The sequence below is a fragment of the Callorhinus ursinus genome, unplaced genomic scaffold (assembly GCF_003265705.2).
Source record: "Callorhinus ursinus isolate GAN/ISIS: 27379988/994484 unplaced genomic scaffold, GSC_fseal_2.0 scaffold9, whole genome shotgun sequence".
Classification (NCBI taxonomy): domain Eukaryota; kingdom Metazoa; phylum Chordata; class Mammalia; order Carnivora; family Otariidae; genus Callorhinus; species Callorhinus ursinus.
In genome coordinates, this window is record NW_027397071.1 from 2,878,439 (window position 1) to 2,897,833 (window position 19,395).

The window sequence follows — 19,395 nt, forward strand, 5'->3', positions numbered from 1 at the left end:
ATAACAATGAGGAGCTGATTTCTAAATGTGTATTTATATTTAGCTACTCATTTTAATTATTCATATAAAACCTTTCCAAAAAGGTTATTTGAGGAGAGATAACCCTGAAATAAAATATGGACTGCCATTCAGTTGGGCTGCCTCGCGGACATATTTTGGCTCAGTAGAAGAAGAATACGTTCCAAAATCAGATCAGCTCAGTTTGGTATTTATCAAATGCCTAGGATGAGTCAGGCACTATGTCTGAGAGGGGAATAAATGTGACTGATAGATTGATTCAGCATGACCAGTAGGTTCTAATCAAAGCAAAATTTTATTTTTCTCTCTCTCTCTGACCTTTTAAAGTGCATTCAGTAGGGAAATACATGACAAAACTTCCGAAGGCTCCGATGAAAACTTGGCCTCTCCTCAGCTCCGGTCCCGGGAAGGTGCACTTCTCACATGACTCAACGCTCAGGTCCCCTCCCCCTGGTGGACTCGCCATGACTTGAGGATATCTGGCCTGTTGGACAAACTCATGTATTCCTTGCCTCATACAAGGGCAAATGACCTCCAAATGCAGGCCCCGTGTTCCTTCTGCCCCCCATCCCCCCCACCTGAACCCCCGTCTCCGTCTCTTTCTCTCTCACTGACCTGTTCTAGACCATATTAAATGTCTCCAGTATGATTTAGGGTCTAGCACATGGTGTCACAACACACGCCAACTTTGTGCTTTGTGCATCAGTGACGGGGAGGAGTTATATTCTCGGAAACAACCTCACAAATCTTCTCTCCCTACTCTGAGCCCCTGTTGTAACCTTCATCTGATTGAGGTGTCTCGAAATCATGGGCCTGGCTGTCAAAGATCCCCTTTTAAAAATCTGCACAGTGGCGTGGGATCTTGCTTTGGTATGCAGCATCTATTGTATCTTGGAACCCCAGCTGAAATTTTAAACTTAAGAACCTATTACGCAAAAAGGAAAAGGGACAGTGCCTGTTATTGAGAAGTTTGGAGGAGACCAGGGGAGACACAAATGTGTAAACAGATCGTTTCAATTTGATGTGACAAGCATCGGGATAGAAACATATACTGGGGACAGCGAGGACCCGGAGACAGCTTCTGATACATATTGTCGCCGCTTTCCCTCAAACATTATCCGGAGGAAGGCCATACGCAGGAGAATGAGGAGTCCATGTGGTTTACAAAGGAGCTCAAAGAATATGGTGTCTTCCTGGGAACTTCGTGCTTCAGAACAAAAGCTACTGAGGTGCCCCCTCGTTGCCCAAGTGCCTGGGGAAATGGAGAGATTACAGGTTTGGGGAATAGTGTATAATTGGTTAACGTGGCTAGGAAAAGGGTCTTTTTCTAAATATTTGAAAGGAGGCCCGGAAATCTTAGCAGCCAAATAGTAATCCTCTCTGAATCGGCCTCGAGAATGTACAGACACAGGGCAGGTTCTGGGGCCAGGGCGACTCCGACGCATGTCACTGTGTGTCCCCGGCTCCGTGGCGTCCGTGAACTCGGAGGACACACCTGCCCAAACACAGCCCCGGCTATTAGGAGTGGAAAGGGGAACTCCCCTCCAATTTCCTTCTTTTCCTTTGCAGTAAATAGCTCATTGCACTTTCTCAGCCCCCATCCCCGACCCAAAACCTGGCCTTATGCAACTGTCAGGAAAATACTGAACGGCTAAGAATGAGCTTGCTCCTCTAAGACTGCTGAGGCAGGGGACAAGCGTGCTGTGACGAGTTAGGGCCTCAACTGAACTTTATGTTGCCGAGCCCAGAACCCTAGAGATGTCCCACCCAGCTGTCCAAACAGGTCCAATCCTCTTCCCACACGGAGAGGAACCTACCATGGCCACACGTCCAACAGGCCTGTTATACTTTTAGTTATGTTACCTATTGTCCCTCCGAGCCATTGACAGAGCCCAGAAAGTCAAGTAGTTATGCATCGAAACTACCCCTTTCAGACCCCTCACACATGTCAAACCACTGTTCCCATTTTTGGAAGGATCACGCCCCCCAACCAGAGGCCATTTTGGAGTAGTGAAGCAGCATTTCATGCCCAGGGGATCCCCCACCCTGTTACAGTCTGACTCCTCTGGCGGGCCCTGGAAACCTCCTTTGGGAGAATGGGGCTGGCTTTCACTGGGTAGTGGGAAACCTGGCCGGATGGAGAGGTTCCAACATCCCCACCAGTCATCCCTGCCTCTTGTCTTCTGGGCCCCCAGTCTGTGCTGCCCCATCCCCATGGCCATCCTGGGTTTCTCAGCTCTGGTGGCCACCAGAACTTGACTGAAATATGACAGATCATTTCTGTCCTTGGTTTGGGTAAGATATGCCTAGAAAAGGGGGAAAAAACTAAGAGGCCACTGTAAATATGAAACTAACAAGGCTAGTTTCTTATCCTGACTTCTGAAATCTAAGTCAAGATAGATGTGGCTGGGGCAGCTTTAAGAACTTTGGCATTACTTCCTTTTCTCATCTCCATCCAGCCTAGTGAGAAACAAAGCTAATCAGTTTCTAGACCAAGGGAAAATCGGAGAGGCATTTCCCCCAGGCCTGGTAGGATTCTTGGTCCTCGACAGAATCTGCTTCTAACTGTCTCTGCAGGAGACCTTCCTCTCCTGATTCCACCCTCCACCTCTTTGGCCTGGAGAACAACACAGTTTGTATCCACCATCACCCTGCTTCTTCGCATGGACCTTGGCCTCTTGGGAGAGGAAAGGAATATAATATTTTTAGAGCCTTTGCTACATACCAGGCATTATCCTACAGGTGTTATATACGCAATGAAGAAAGGCACCAAGTAAAGAAGGTAGTTCCCTCCCTGGCCTTCAACTATTTCTCCCTCGAGTTCAGAGCATTAGAAAGAGGAGAGTGGTACCCACTAATGCCCCACCAACCAGCAGGTAATCCAAAGTACAAAAAAATACGAAACCTTAACACTCACATACAAAAAAACGTATACACGAGTTAAAATTAAAACCACTTGCCTCCAGTTTCCCTGATTGGAGGACAAACTGAAACTTAAACTTCGATCTCTGGTCCCATTGTGAGTGTTGGTCAGGGGTGGGAGGGACAGGTTGCCATTTCAGCTGTGCTAATGCCACAAGGTCATGCTCATGAAGAGCCCAGGGCTGCCTGGGCTTTAGGTGCTGCCCAATAAAGTTTGCTTTCGCCCATCTCTTGAAGTTCTGATAGCTGGGACCCCTGGACAGCAAAGCTCTGTCTGTCACTTGTTCCTTTAACTTGTTCAATATTGCCTGAAACAAATTTTCTGGATGACCATTAAGACTGAGTCTTCCCCGTAGCGGAGGTATAAATCTTACTTTTCAGTTCTTGTAGCATCATCTAGTAGTCTGTCAATTGGGCATGAAGCCTTCATGTTGGGTGTCGTATTCCCTCTGTATCATATCTTGTGCAACACCTGCTGGGCACTAGAACTATACTTCATATCTTGCATTTCCTGTTCTCTTAGCACTCTGAAGATACCATTCCATCATTTTTTTCTGACATCCCTTGTGACTTTAGAAAGCAAGCTATTAGTTTGTGATTCCTTTCTGGGTAATTTGTCTTTTCTCTCTGACCGTTTTTAAGATCGTTTTGGTCTTTGCTCATCAGCTGCGTTATGGAATGTCTTGTAGCTTTCATTTACCCTGCTTGAGATTCACTGAGCTTCCTGAATATGAAAATTGGGATCTTTCATAAATACTAAAAAATACTCGGTCTTTTTCTCTTCGGCTATTGCCTCTCTCTCTCTCTCTCTCTCTCATTCTTTACCTCTGATATATATTAAAATTTCTCATTTTGGCCTTGGTGTGTCGTACCCTCTTTTTCATATTTTTCATCTCTTTGTTTCTCTATACCGCATCATGTGTAATTCTTCAGCTCTTACTTCTACTTAACCGAGTCTTCCTTCCAGTTGTATACAGTTGTAACTGAACTTGTCCCAGAACTTTAAGTTTCGATGATTTATTTTCCATTTCTAGACGTTCTGTTTGGTTGTCTTTCAAACCTTTATCCGGTCAGATTGAGTCTTTTGCTCCTTCCTCAAGCTTTCCATTCTCTCCTTCCTTCATTTGAACACATTGAAAAGTCTTATTTTATATTCTGTACTCCATGGTTTCAGTATCTGAAGTCTTTTCGTTCCAGATCTGCTGCTTGCTTCTACCAATTCTTGTTCACGGTACCTTTTTCCTTGTGATTTTTTATTATGAGCTTATATGGTCCGGGAAATTTGACCTGCTGAAATCCGTTGAGGCTTGGATTGAGAGTGTATGTCTTCAGAGAAGGTTTGCTTTTGCTTCTATGAGGCATTGGCCCATTAGCAATGAGGAACCCTTTCCACTTGATTCTTAGTTTAGGTTCCTTTGGAGCCAGAGGCCTTGTGAAATCAGGCCTCAGACCTGTGTGACAACTGGCTGGTATACACACCATCTCAGGGTAGTGCTGCCTTCTCTTCCCCTGAAACCAAGACCAAATGAGGTGGTCGCCCTTTGGAGGAGTGGGGGGTCCTGGATTATGTGAGTCTCTAATTCAGAGTCCGCAGCTTGCGTGGTCCCTTAGTTTTGCCTCCGTCTTCAGCACAGCTCTTAAGATGGAAGCTTTTGGCCACGAGACGACATAGAAACCACTACGTGCTGCTCCTACCTGTCTGGATTCATGAGTCTCTTTCATTTTAGCCTCTGCCAACCTCTCCTACACTCTTGCCAGCAAAACCAGTGTTCAAAAAACGTGTGTGCGGTTTTTGGTTTGATTCAGCATGTAGAGCATTTTTAAAGCAGGATTGTTATTTTTTAAAGGATATTTATATCCACTGTTGCTGGAAATTTAAATTTTCCATTCCCCAATGAGTTCCTTTTTCTTGTAGAGGGACACCTCTATTTTGTAAATCACTGGTGGAGAGAAATGACTGAAAGGACCCAAGTTTAACAAGTCATCAAACACAGCAGTGATCAATTAATTCCATCTCCAGGTTCAGGTCCCGTCTCCCCACCCCCACTCCTGCCAACTAGGTCTTCTCCTATTTCCTGCCCTCCCAGGCAGTGTGTTAGAATTCGTGGCACCGGGGCGCCTGGGTGGCTCAGTCGGTTAAGCGACTGCCTTCAGCTCAGGTCATGATCCCAGGGTCCTGGGATCGAGCCCCGCATCGGGCTCCCTGCTCCGCCCGCAGGAGGCCCGCTTCCCCCTCTCCCCCTCCCCCTGCTTGTGTTCCCTCTCTCACTGTCTCTCTCTCTCTGTCAAATAAATAAAATCTTAAAAAAAAAAAAAAAGAATTCGTGGCACCAGCAAGATTTCATAGACCCTAATTTTTAAAAAGATTATCTTCCTTTAGAGAGGAATATAAATGATAATTTCTCCCATAAAAGGCTGCTCGAAAGTTAAGACTGCATTAGTTTCCCTTAGTAACACAGCATGGATATTTGATTTATTCATTAATTCAACAACTTTTAAATACTACACGCTCGATTCTTTGAGGGAAGCCTTCTCTAAGGCGAAGCATTTATTTAACAAACATTTATTAAATCCCTACCATGTTCTAAGAACTGGGAGAATAGCAGGAATAAAACACGGAGGCAAGAAACAGCCTGGCATCTTTAGGGGCCCAGAGCGGTTTAGAAGAGTTGCAACACGGAGGTAGGGGCCAGGTGTGGGGCAAGAAATGGAATGAAGTGTCCAACATTTATGTAAATTCTTCTTGAGCTTGTGTTTGTGTTCAAACTGTTTAAACTTTCCAGAATTCATATACATTCTTTACCTTTTATGCTCAAATCAATGTTTTATATTTAGATTTAAATTTTAAGCTTTTACTAAAATACGGTATTTGAATATGTAGAAGTCTACATCAGAAGATAAAACAGAAATTTTGTGTTTCCTCGTAGCCCTGTAACTGATTCATCCCTGGGTTAGTGCCAAACCCTGGGCCAGCCATGGGTTACGCTCACAGAGGATTTTCATTTTTTTTTAAATTCAATTAATTAACATATAATGTATTACTGGTTTCAGAGGTAGAGGTAAGTGATTCATCAGTCTTATATAATACCCAGTGCTCATTACATCACCTTCTGTCCTTAATGTCTATCACCCAGTTACTCCATCCCGCCACCCACCCCCCCGCCCCTCCAGCAACCCCCAGTTTGTTTCCTAGAGTTAAGAGTCTCTCATGGTTTGTCTCCCTCTCTGGTTTCGTCTTGTTTTATTTTTTTCTTCTCTTCCCCTGTGTTCCTCTGTTTTGTTTCTTAAAGTCCACGTAGCAGTGAGATCATATGAGAGTTGTCTTTCTCTCACAGAGGAGTTTAACTCAAGGATGGACCCGAGGACAGGGTGTGTCTCCACTCCCATCCTTGGTGTGAGCAGCCCAGGCCTTGTGGCTGAGGAGCGTGGCTCCAGCGGGCCGGGCCCTCAAGGAACGGGCCAGGCTGTCTAACTGCCGCACGTCCATCCTCCCGAGCTTCCTACAGCCACACCTGCAGAACCGTGCCCACGTCTACACAATGAGAATGTGGGTCCTAGCAGGTGAGGTTTCGTGGTGGACCTCGGGGTCGGACTTTAGGAAGATGGAACAACATATCCCTTTTGATTTCCGGGATACACTGGTCTGCTTGTCACTGGGGAGCTTTCCTGCTATGACTGAGATACAGTGAATGACAGACGCCTTGGGGGGTACAAATATGACATTGTATCCCATTTCAGAACACAGAGGCGTCAGGCCGCCTGACAGGTATATGTGCTCCAGTAAAGATCTGAGGGTGACAGATAGACTGGTTTCCAGCTTTCTTAATGAATAAACAATGAGCTGATCCCAGGACTAGGCTTTCTGAGAGAAGACAGCCCAAGCACTTCTCTGAATCTCTTCTGTGACAGCGTGGCTTTCCTGAAGGCAAGAAAGGAATGAAAAGTCGCCACAGTCACTGTGGCTTTCGGGTGTTGCAAAGGTAATCTAGACTCCAGGTCATTTGCTCCGTGGGCCATCCATCTGCCAGAGCCCAGGTCACCATGACTGATGGGGAGAAAGGCTTATGGGAAATGTACTCGCCCCAGCGGGAGACTGCCCTGTCCTCCCCCACCCCCCTTCTCAGTTCCATCTCCTGTGTCCTAGCCCCCATCCTAAACCACAGTGCCCGGCCCTGCTCCCCTCTCTCGGGCCCTGCCCCCTGCAGTTCCCCTTCCTGCCTCAACCCCCTGAAATCCTCTAAGGAAAGAGAAAGGAGAGCTCGCTCTGGGCTGGGCCTTCAGGAAAGGTGTCAGAGACAAGGCAGAGCTGAGCCAGGCTTTGAATGGGGCCTGCCTTGCATAGCCAGAGAAGCGGGAGAAGAATGTGATGGGCAGAGGGCAACAGGGGGCAATGCACAGATCAGTGTGCTAAGAATTCACAGCTCCAGAAGGGAAGAAGGGTCACATAGATAATATGGGGCCTTTCATGATGGTCTCAGATTCTAAGCAAAATTTGAACTTTGATCTACAAGCGATGAGAAGCCACTTAAATTGAAGGATACTGAGAAGGGCTAAAAATAAGAATTAACATTAATAATTTAAGAACAATAACTAATATCTATACAAAGCGTAGTTTGTTTCTGTGACCCTAACAGCGATCCTGTGGAGATGGTAGTGCTTAATGTGGACCTAGGTATAGGATGTATTGCAGCGTCGCTCAATTATACAAGCCCCCTGCTCCCATCAAGTCTTCGTTAGGAAAAGAACGCCAGGTTCTCTGTGGAGTTGATAAGGCGAGAGGCACAGCGGCACCTTTTCTTTGTTCCATCCATTCTAGAAATGACCAGGCTATCACCGAGCAGTGCTCCTGCCCTCCCCTGGACCGGGCTGGAGCACTGGGAAGGAGGCCATGCATGCAAGAAGAGCAGCCAAAAAAACCACGACCCGTCATGACAAGGATGTGCTTATTAGCGGCCCAACTTCACTGCAGGTGCCGTGAGCGCCCCTGGAAATCTCTCCCAGGCTTTGGTTTGGAAGACTTACAATTAGGCTGTTTCAGTTGAGCCCACCAGACTGCTCAAGGGCTACCGGCTTTTTCTGACATTATAGACACTTCGTGGGAGGTTCATAAACTGTCTGCAGTGTGTTTGTTATTAAACACAATGGGATCGGTTATATGGCTGGAGACATCTTCTGGAAACGTTTTTCTTTTCTCTGCAGTGAGAATAGGGAGGAATGGGAAACACAGGTATGATTAGGGAAAGACTAGCAATCAACCTTATATTGACTTTTGTCTCACTCTGCTTGCGCCACTGGAAAACAGTGTGCACAAGGCTGATGAAATGCTAATGTGTGCTTCATGGGCAATCAGGGGGCAGTTATAAATAGAGCGGGCCGAAGAATAAAATAGAATGGTTTGCTGCAAACTCAAATATTGTTTAGGGAAGGGTGTCTGTCTGTTCACGTTCTGTATTTTTCCACCTGTTACTACTCCATTTTTTGGCTTTCCTTCCAGAATCTCAAACCAAAGATACCACCTAGAGAGGTGAACATCTTCCATCTATGGAAAATCGGGCATGGTGTCTGTCCAGAGGTTACAACTGCACAAAACATGAGCCTGGAACTGACTTGAACCCCGGGGTTTAGAAAACTTTGGATTTATATAATAACATAGAGTGTGATAATTAAGGCCATGGGTGATGGAGTATTAGACCCACGTCTAATCCTGCTATAATTCAGTAATCTAGGGGTGAGCTCTTGGATGAGTTCCTTAACACTAAAAAGAAAGATAATAGTACCCATCTCGTAGGGTCGTTGTGGGGATTAAGTGAGATAAATGAGGCCACGCACTCGGGAAGTATGAGCCATCATTGTTAATGTTATTAATAAAGGCTTCAGGAGGCACAAACAGAGTGCACAACTGAGGCAAGGGTAGGGCCAGAGCAAATCCTGAGGAACATCGAATTATGGAATCCTTTCACTTTTTGTTTTTTTTTTTAAAGATTTTATTTATTTATTTGAGAGAGAGAATGAGAGAGAGAGAGAAAGCATGAGAGGGGGGAGGGTCAGAGGGAGAAGCAGACTCCCTGCCGAGCAGGGAGCCCGATGCGGGACTCGATCCCGGGACTCCAGGATCATGACCTGAGCCGAAGGCAGTCGCCTAACCAACTGAGCCACCCAGGCGCCCTCCTTTCACTTTTTGAAAGCGACTTTCAAAACTCTTCCAACCCCTATCTGGTGCCCCCAAACTTCCTCCCCCACTTCTGTCCCTAAGTAGTTACTCAGCCTCTGCTTGTGGGCACATGTCCTGTGACAGGAAACTCTGCAGTCTCAGGCCAGGATCAGGGAGCTCTGCCGGAAAGTTTCTCTGTATACCGAATCTCAATCTCACCCCCTAGACCTTTGACCTATTGCCTTTGTTTCTTCCAGAGTGATCGAGAATAGGCCCATAGGGCACCTTTCAGTTTCTGACATGGTCGTCACTACATCTCGACTCCTCTAAATTAAATGACCCCGGTTCCTTCAACTCCTCTTCAAAAGCAATGTCTTCTAATCACAACACCAATGTGCTGGTCCCACTTCCCTTAGATCAGTGGTTCTCAACCGGAGTGACACGTCTAGAGACATTTTAGGTTGTCACAAGAAGGGCAGGACGACTGTCGGCATCAAAAAGATAGAGGCCAGGGATGCTGCTAAAGATCCTACAATGCACAGCAGCGAAGAATTATCTGGCCCAGATGGTCAATAGGGCTGAGCCGGAGAAACGCTGTCCTAAACAAACACGTGCATCAGTGTTCTTCTTAAAGTGCGGGCCAAAAACGCACACAGACAAGTGTCCGCCATTTTACTGTCATTACTCTTGGATAAACTTAGCCTAAGACTCTGGTAGTTGGTGGCTAGTGGCTAGTTGAAGCCCCCTTTCCTGTGTTGCCGCTAGCCCAGAGATGGCCCTCATGGGGCCCCCATGCCCCCTCAGAAGTCACTCATCACGAATGGCACTCTCTGCTGCTGAGCCCAGAGGCAGCCTTGCGATCTTCTCCAACGCAGTATCTGAGGCCATTACTATAGATCATTCAGAAGAAGCTGGCATGAGAGATACAATCCATTTGCTGGTCGTGTCTCCCTGGTTTTGTGGCATTGAGGCCCAGGTAGGTTGTAATCCTGGGGCCTGTGCTCTGGAGGACCCCCATAATACCATGTCATGATTCTTGGTGGCATCTTGAAGGAAGACAGGGTGCCTCAACCTGATACTCAAAAGCACCCAGGGATCTCCCATACAGTTGTCTAAAATGTCTTTCCCAAACAGAAAGCCATGCTGTCCACCACCATGAGAGCAGTGTGAACAGGGCGGGGCTGCCCAGAAGGGCGCCCCCCACCCCACACCCACTGCTGAAGCTCCACGTAGCAGTCTCTTCTTTGCCAATTGCTTCCTGGCCTTCCATTTACCACTCACAAATGCTCATGCTCGCAGTTCCCTAGATCAATACTGGCCTTGATTTTACGAATATAAAGAGATAAAGCAGGGGACTGTAGAGATGGGGGAAAAGTGTTTGGGGAGACAATAATCCAAGCCTCTCAGAAACTTAAAACCTGTACTGATCGATATCTAGAAAATAGATAATTTTACCTTAAAGCCCAATGCTCTGTTCCACATAGTATTTAAAAATAATTCCTTTTCACCTTTGGTGGGGGGAAAAAAGAGAGAAATGTTTTGGATAGGCTGAAATAAATGTCTTCAATTTCAGTGTTCTTTATAAACTCAGTCGCTTGGTTAGTTTATGAACAAAGTAATATGTTCAATTTATTCAAATATTTACTTGATTTACTCAAATATTCTGGCTGGTATATTTAATTTAAAAGTATAATTTATTCAGATTAATCGTATGTGTGTTAACGTAATCTACTTTTCAGAGTCTTAATCATTTATCATTTATTCAAGTGGAGGTAAGCTGATGATCTTAAGGAATGTGGCAACTCTCGGTTCTGTCAGTATTTGAGAAGGAGGCAGAAATTAAAGAACATAGAAACCATTAATGTTTGGATAAAACAAAGAGCACTTTATGTCTTCCCGAATGAGTGCTCTACACACTGCGTAGCAGATCCAGAAAGCCCTTGTTTTTGGAAACGGAGCTAGAGCAGATATGCAGGAGTGGGGATGAGGGGAGCCCTCTGAACTTGTGGCCTCTTGCCACATGGGAATTTTGTGGCTTGGTGTGGCTTTCAGGTTTGTTTGGCGCTTTTATTTTTTACGTTTTTAATTTTAAATAAATACCTGCCCTTGGAGCTCCCTCCCCAAAGAAGCACATCCTAGGCTCCCCTCCCCAGGTACCCACCTTTCCAGAAAATTCACTGGCTCACAGCACCCTCAATCGGTGTCTGCTCAATTGTTTCTGTGCATTTTTAATAGCCCCTGAAGCAGCTTCTGGCCCTACTGAGCTGCCCACTTCGGCTGTCAGAGTTATCTCCCCACATACCAAGTAGTATTTCTGTTAGTAGATCAATTACGAAGTCACCTGGGTTGTGAGTGGTCTGCCCCTAACCCTGTTTTTCCCCATAAGCCTTGCTCCTGTGTTGTGTGATTTGGTACAGTGTGCGGCTTTTCTGGAACACACATACCATGTCTTCCCAGAAACGCCTAATTTCTTTCAAGGCAGTGGCAGCAGAAGCAAAAAGCCATGTGAGAGAACTACCATCCTCGGGTAGTCCATACTACATGTTTGGCAGAATCCAAGTCTGTCCCCTGCAAGGCTCTGAGTCCTGCAGCCCTTGAAAGCCCCTTCTCCCAGCCCAGAGCCCTGAGCATGATGCTTGGGTCCTGATCCTGTCCATGCAGCAGAAATGCCACTTTTCTTTGGGTTTCTGCCTTAGAGAGCATGTAGCCGCATGAATTGGCCGAATATATTTCTCAGTGAAGCCTTTCTCTTTACTTTATTTGAAATCTGTTCATGGAAATACACTTTGATTCTCCCTGTTTCTCTGAGACTTAAAATACACCCTACTCCCTAGAATTCCTGTGAGAATTTGTTCCTCTCTTTACTGAAGCCCTGACCACACGTGTCTTGTGTTATTACAGTGTGTGTGTGTCTGTGTGTGTTGTATGTGCATGTGTGTGTGTTTTACCTCAGTTACACTATAAGCTCCTTGAGGGGGTGGTGCCTGGGTGGCTCAGTCGGTTAAGCGTCTGCCTTCGGCTCAGGTCATGGTCCCGGGGTCCTGGGGTCGAGTCCCACGTCAGGTTCTTGGCTCGGTAGGGAGTCAGCTTCTCCCTCTCCCTCTGCCCCTCCCCCCTGCTCATTCCCTCTCTCTCTTTCTCTCTCTCCAATAAATAAAGTCTTTAAATAAGAAAGTCTCCTCGAGGGCAGGCACTTCATCTCTACAATGTCCTCCCAGCAATATCTTCCACACAGTAAATACTTAATAAGTGTTTCCTAAATGAACAAATCCTCCAAAAGCATTAGTTTTCATCTGGGCCCCTTTGTAAGGAGTGTCTAATAAACGTGCAATGTGAATTCCAATGCAGTGGTTAAAAGACAGCTTTGCATTAAAAATTTCCTGCAGCATCATTATCGGAAATTATGCTGGAAAAGTAAAAACCAAAAAGCGATGTAAGAACACCTTATGTGACTATTTCATTCAACTTTTTAAAAAATTCATAAGCAGCAGGCCGGAACTAGGTAATTTGTCTGCTCTGAGAGTTCCTGCTTCTCTCTCCGAGGCTCTGGAGGGTGAGCTATTTCCCAAGGGATCAGCAGCTCCGCAGCAAACCTCGAGGTGACGGCCGCTTAGAGAAATCGCTGATAGCCAGGAGGGTTCTGCTGCCACAACTGGAGGAACGTGTGGGTCTGTGGGTGACGGAGCTGGGCTCGGCCACTCTGATGGGTACACACAAGCCCCACTGTCCCCTTCCTGTCGGTGAGCGGCCGGGTGTATCCGTTCCGTGTCTTTGCTTTTCCTGAGAGAGGGCCTAGGAAGGCATAAGGGAGGGCCTGTGGCCGAGGGAGGGGGCGTCTGCAATGCTTGGAGGGGAAATGTGCGGAGAGGCAAAGACTGGGGAGAAGGCAAGGTACCCCCTTTGAAAGGTCATGTGGGCCCCACCAAAGAGTGAATCTCCCATGGGGGAGATGACGGGTGCTCAAAGTTTGAAGCAGAGGACTATGATGACTCCATCACAGTCTGGCAATCATTCTTACGAAGAGTTCAGTAGCTGAGCCGCGGGGCTCACCCCCACACCGGCTCCCACGGGCACCACCAGGGAAACATACATTCTAACCAGGAAGCAGTTTGGTTACATCACCGCAGCAGAAAAATAAGAACCGAATAGCTAGGATTTACTGAAGCTTCCCGGGTGCCATGCACTATTCGAAGTGATTTTACAAATCACCTAACTCGTGGTAACGCCGCGGTAACTCATTTAATCCGAACAAGAAGGAACGGGAACTTGAAGTCACACATCTAGAGGCGGTGGCGCCGGGGCTCGAACCCACGCGGGCTCGGTCCAGGAGCCACGCTCGGGACCTCAGCATGTCTACTGTCCCCCTCATCACCCCAGCTCCCGCTTGCCACGGGGTTGTCTCCCCTCGGCCGCTCCTGTATGGAAAGCCCAGACTGCAAACAGGGGCAACTGTGAGGAGGGCACTGGAAAGATGCTGGGGAGACGCAGTGGTGACCGGGGACAGTGAAGACAGAAATGAAGAGGTGTGAGAGAAATGAAGGAGCTGCTCAGCAGGACTCGATAAAGGAGAAAATGCTCGTTGGACACCAGCCCGGAGCCCGGTGCATGGTATTGTTCATGTATCAAAATACTATAATGTTGCTATTATTACCAGTTGGGCTAGTCCCCGGGATTAAGTCATAGCTTTTCTTTTTTTCTTTAAGATTTTATTTATTTATCTGTCAGAGAGAGAGAGAGAGAGAGAGAGAGAGCGCAAGCAGGAGGAGTGGGAGGCAGAGGGAGAAACAGGCTCCCTGGGCCCTGGGATCATGACCTGAGCCGAAGGCAGAGGCTTAACGACTGAGCCACCCAGACGCCCCAAGTCATAGCTTTTAATAACAAAGGTACAACAAAGAGCTGCAGGTAAACTTTTTTATGGTAAAAGCAATATGTGAATGGCCCTTTATGGATTATGCCGCCCACCGCTATCTACTCTGATCTGAAAACAACCCTTTTATATTCGTTTGCTGGGCCAGGCGCTGTAACAAAGAGCCACTGACTGGGTGGCCTAACCAGAAGAAATGTGCTCTCGCACAGCTCCAGGGCCGGCCGAGCACTCCCCTCGTCGGCAGGGTCACTTCCTTCGGAGGGCGAGGGGGAGTCTGCTCCAGGCCTCCCCGCCAGCTCCTGGTGGTTTGTGCTCCATCTTTGATGTTCCTGGGCGTATAACCTCTGCTTTCATCTTCATGTAGTGTTTTCCCTGGGTGTGTGTGCATGTCTGTGGCTAAATTTCCGCTTTTTATAAGGCCACCAGTCTTATTGGACTCGGGGTTCACCCTACTCCGGTATGACCTCATCGAACGAATTACATCTACAAAGATCCTATTTCCAAATCAAGGGACATTCTGAAGGACTCAGGGTTTGGACCTCAAAATGTAAATTTTGGGGGGCGGGGGCGGACACAACCCCTAACACCCTTAGAGCAGGTAAAGCAGAAATTACTCTTATTCCCATTTTAAAGATAAAGAAACCGAGTCTCAGAGACATGAAGTAATGGAAGGTAAGTGAGACCCCGGGTCCCAAAGTCAAGTCCGCTCTCTGGCTCAGCAGTCCGTGCCTCTTGCTGAGATTGTGTAGCTGTTCTGCCACACTTGGAGCAGTGAGAACCAAGGCTGTCCCGAGGCGTAGAGAGAGGGGGAAGTGGTCAAATGTGGTCTCCTCTTAGAATCAGTGGCAGATACCCAATTATTAGAAGCATCATTTGGCTTATTCACTTGCTGCCCCTACAGCTGCACCTCACGAGGGCCTGACCTCCAGGGAAACTGTTGACTCAAATGGTTTCTTGTACGTCTGTTGTTTCTGTCCGGTGGGCCCATCCCTGAGCCAAGGGGAGCTGGGTACAATGAGCCTATTCAGGGCAGAAAGGCAAACGTCCCGCTTCCCTGTTCTCTCTGTGGCACCATTCTTTGCCTCCCTGTGCCTCTCTTTTGTCCTGCTCTTGAGTAACATCAGTGTGGGCGTGGGGACTGTGTGAATTGCCAGCAGGGAGAGAGTGTGGCCCAGGACACCTGCCTGATGACTTTGTGCACAAGGGCGGGCAGCAATGGGCTAGCTTCCCAGGAGCCGCTCTGCCAACACACCAGCGCCGACCTGGGCCTTCTGTTCCACCTGAGTCACTCTCAGCAGCTAAAGCTGGCGCCCCTCGAGGAGGCTGTGGGGAGTAGACGAGTGCAGATTCCAGAGACAGATTCCATTCCCAGCTCGGCCACTGACCAACAGTGTGCACCGAGGGAAGATGCTTAATCTCCCTGTGTCATTTCCTCATCTGTAAAATGCGGATGATAAATGTGTTTACCTCGTAAGATTATTGAATAGATAAATGATATAATCCATAAATGGTGCCTAGAACATGTCTGCCAAGTGATTCTAGCACTCAGCAAATGTAAACAGTACTTCCTTATTTTTTTCCCCAAATGTCATTTGTTAATCTGTTCACTGAAGAAGGGCAGGGATCCATCTCAAGAAGCTAACCACGGTTGTGTCTGGGTGATGGAATTGCAGGTTATTTTATTGTCCTTTTTTAAACTTATTTGTAGTTTCTAAACTTTCTGTAAGAAATACGTATTACTTTTTTTTAAGATTTTATTTATTTGACACAGAGAGAGAGCACAGCAGAGGGGAGCGGCAGAGGGAAAGGGAGAAGCAGGCTCCCCACGGAGCAGGGAGCCCGATGTGGGGCTCAATCCCAGGACCCCGGGATCATGACCTGAGCCGAAGGCAGACGCTTAACGACTGAGCCACCCAGGCGTCCCCCTGTATTACTTTCTTAATAAGAGAAAACAAACTCCCACTGAGGATCTACAGGGTTCGGGGAACTAGGGACGAGTGGGTACAGGCATGACCATTGTCCTTAGTGTAGTGTGAAGTCTATGGAAGGAGACAAGACAGGTAGATCCATGATGGGCATTGATGCTCCGTGTGGGCTGAGTAGGGGACCCGTCCCCCTCAAGTCGCACCTAGCACTCCAGAGATGTCATCAGTTTTGCCCCAGCCGTCTTTGTACGGGGTCTTTCCCGATCTGGAAATAGGACAGTGAGATGATACACGACGTCAGATAAAGGGGTCACTCCTTTCATCTCTCCCAGCACCCGGGGAGATGGGGATTGTTGAGATCCCTGCCTAAGGCACCTCTTTCTAGGAAAGGGTTTACGGTGCGGACAGAGGTCAAGATGCTTTCAGTAGCACCTCCGACAAACGACACACGCGAACCCCGGTCGCTAGGCAGCATGTCAAGTGAAATGAAGAGTAATTTCCTGTTTCTCTATCTCTCCATAGCATTATTAGCATCATCATTATTTTGGCTGGAGCCATTGCCCTTATCATCGGTTTTGGTATTTCAGGTATGTGATTTCTCGCGGTACCGTGACCCACTCACCCCTCGCCGTTCCGGCCTGACCACTCCATGGGGCCAAATGGAAAGAGTGCAGAAAAATCTCAGAGTAGAACACTGGTTCTTCTGCTTATTGGCTCTGCTCTCTTCGCCTTAGTCTTTCCACCCCCCTGGGCCTCGGTTTCCTCAGGTATAGGGCCGGGAGATAATGTCCGTGTCACCAGGTAGTTGAGAGAACCAAACGGGCGTCCAAGGGAAAGGGCTGTGGCTGAGCCACTCTACCAGGGCTTGGCCTGGGGGACTCCTGCTCAGTGAAGCTTCTGCTGAAGTGTTCAAGCATATGAGGTCTTTGCACACTGGGGTCTTAGGGAAAGAGAATACTGGTTGTGACCAGTGGAGGGAACAGGTGCCACTATACGTGGAGGGTGAGTCTCCGAGCACAGCTGATGTCAGTTGCAGGAAGAGTCTTGTCTTTCCTCTTCTGTGTGGACCACGTCTTGGAAGCATCTGTTGTGGAGGCACCTTAAGTAAGACATTGAGTGAGGTAGGCCAGCAGCTGTCTTCTCTGAGGCAAACATGTCTGCTCCATTTCCCTTAAACCGCCTGACTCCAGCCAACATTTCTATTTTAACTTAGCCCGTGGCCAAAGCTGTCCCTTTGCGACTTTAGTTTTTATAGTTCCAGCTGCCTTTTCTCTCTGTCCCTCTCCCCTGGCGTGGGTGTGCTGCCACCAAATCGTGGTCACAAGGCCTAAATGAAGAAAACACATGGTAGATGTGTTTGCCTCGAAAAGGCATTAGCCCCCTTCCTCACTTTCTTTATCAAAAATAGGTATTTCGGGGCACCTGGTTGGCTCGTGACTCTTGATCTCGGGGTGGTAAGTTTGAGCCCCACGCTGGGTGTAGAGATTACTTTAAAAAATGAAATCTTTAAAAAAAAGTTATTTTGTCTTTCATCCATTTTTCAATTGGATTATCTGTCTTTCTCTTTTTGATTTGTAGGAATTCTTTATATGTTTTGGATGCAGTTTGGTTATATGCATTGTAAAGTCTCTTCTACTCTATGGCTTTTTCACTCTCTTAGTGATGTCTTTCAATGAGCAGAAGCTCTTAATTTCAATCTAGTCCATTTTATCCATCTTTTCCGTTATACTAGAGCTTTTTATAACCTATTTGGTTAAGAAGTGTTTGTCTATCCCAAGGTTATGAAGATGTTTTTCTAGGTTATCTTACAGAAGCCTTATTGTTTTACCTTTCACATTTATATCTATTAAGCATCCAGAAGTAATTTTGGGTATGGTGCAAGATAGTGGTCAAGATTCACATGTTCCACGTGGCTCTCCAGTTGACCTAGCGCCATTTTTAAAACCACTGCCCTTCCCCCACTGCTCATCAGGTGCCATTTTTATCAGAAATCAAGTATCTAAATGTGTATGGATCTGTTTCTGAGTGTACTTGCCTGTTTCATGCTAATATCCCTTTATAATTCATTTTCTTTCTTATGTTATCTCTTTACCTATTCCTAATCTTGGGCACTCTGTGTGTGTGTGTGTGTGTGTGTGTGTGTGTGTGTGTGTGTGTGTGTGTGTCTCCTCTTAAAGCAGGTTTATGAGGTCAACAGTAGTTTTGAAAAGAACCAGGTCTACGTTTGATTTTTACTTTCTCTGATTGTTTTCCTATTAATTTTGGCTTTTATCTTTTTTAACGTCCCTCTCTCTGCTTTGTTTGCTGTCTTAATTCTTTTTCCTAAAATCTTAAAACTAAGCACTTTGGAAAAGAGTATGTCAAAGAAGGCAAAAAATAGCTTTTAGTAGATACCGTCATTCAGTTTTCCAAAACGATTTACCAATTTACTCTTCACCAGAGGTGTATGAGAGATCCGGTGCTCCGTGTCCTCACCAACACTCGATATTGTGGAATCTTGTTGTGGCTTTAATTTCTATTTCCCGGTGACTGAGGAGAGGGAGTACATGTCCATACGAGAAACATAATGTAGAGTGACAGAGCCAGACACAAAACAGTACATTCTGTATAATTCCATGTATATATAGTTCAAAAACAGGCAAATGATTCTCTGCTATTAGAAAGGCAGGGGAAGAGGGGGTAGCCATTAGGAGCATGAGGGGACTTCTGGGGGATAATAAAGTCCTAGTTCTTGGTGTGGGTGGTAATTACGTGGGATGAAATCGTGGTAATTCTTCAAACTGCACAGTTACGATGTGTACATTTTTATGTATGTACGTTATATTTTAATAACTCCTATATATACACACATATGACATATATATTATAAAACGTGTACATATATTTTTGGAAATACAGTATTAATAAAGCAAATATTTTGGGCTAACTTTTAAAGATACCAGTGCATACATTTCGGTGCCTTCCTCACTAATGCTTAATTAATTCTTCCTTAGTTATAATTTACCCTATTCTGGATCTTATATACTACCTTGAATTAAAAACCTAGTGCCTGTCCTTCACTCTAAATCTTAGTGACTAACCTTTTTGGGCATAGGGCTAAATGGCTTGGCATCAGAGCCCCTCTGGAATTATGTCTTGCTTGTCAGGGGCTTTGACTAGCCTTGCAAGAATGTTCATATTGTCCCAGCTTCCCTGGGAAAGTCAACACTTTGCCACTCACACTTTTTCCTGTTGAGTAACTACGGTGACCTCAGGTACTTAGCTCAGTTCCCTGAAAAGGGTACTCCCTAAGTGTTTTTTGAATGGACAAGTGAAGGGATGCGTGGAGAGGCAAATACATAGATAAAAGCTAGTCTATTCAGTTCAGCAATCTCCACTAATAATATTAAAACCCTACCACCAATGAAGAGGTTTTCTGCCTCCTTCCTATTTCATGGGGTAAGAGCTGGTTGTTTTGGATAAAATGGGCTGTTTATTAATTTAACACTCTTTAGTTGGTTTTTTCTCAATTG

The 19,395-nt window shown here is 46.4% G+C and overlaps 1 protein-coding gene across 2 annotated transcripts in view; it reads left to right on the top strand.

The window, feature by feature from the left end:
- The window catches only part of VTCN1 (V-set domain containing T cell activation inhibitor 1), a 54,683-nt gene that overhangs the window by 14,868 nt on the left and 20,420 nt on the right, over nt 1-19,395 (top strand). For both annotated transcript variants that reach the window (XM_073896073.1, XM_025872527.2), the window contains exon 2: nt 16,406-16,470. In XM_073896073.1, the coding sequence (XP_073752174.1) occupies nt 16,406-16,470 (65 nt within the window). The remainder of the gene's footprint in view (nt 1-16,405; nt 16,471-19,395) is intronic.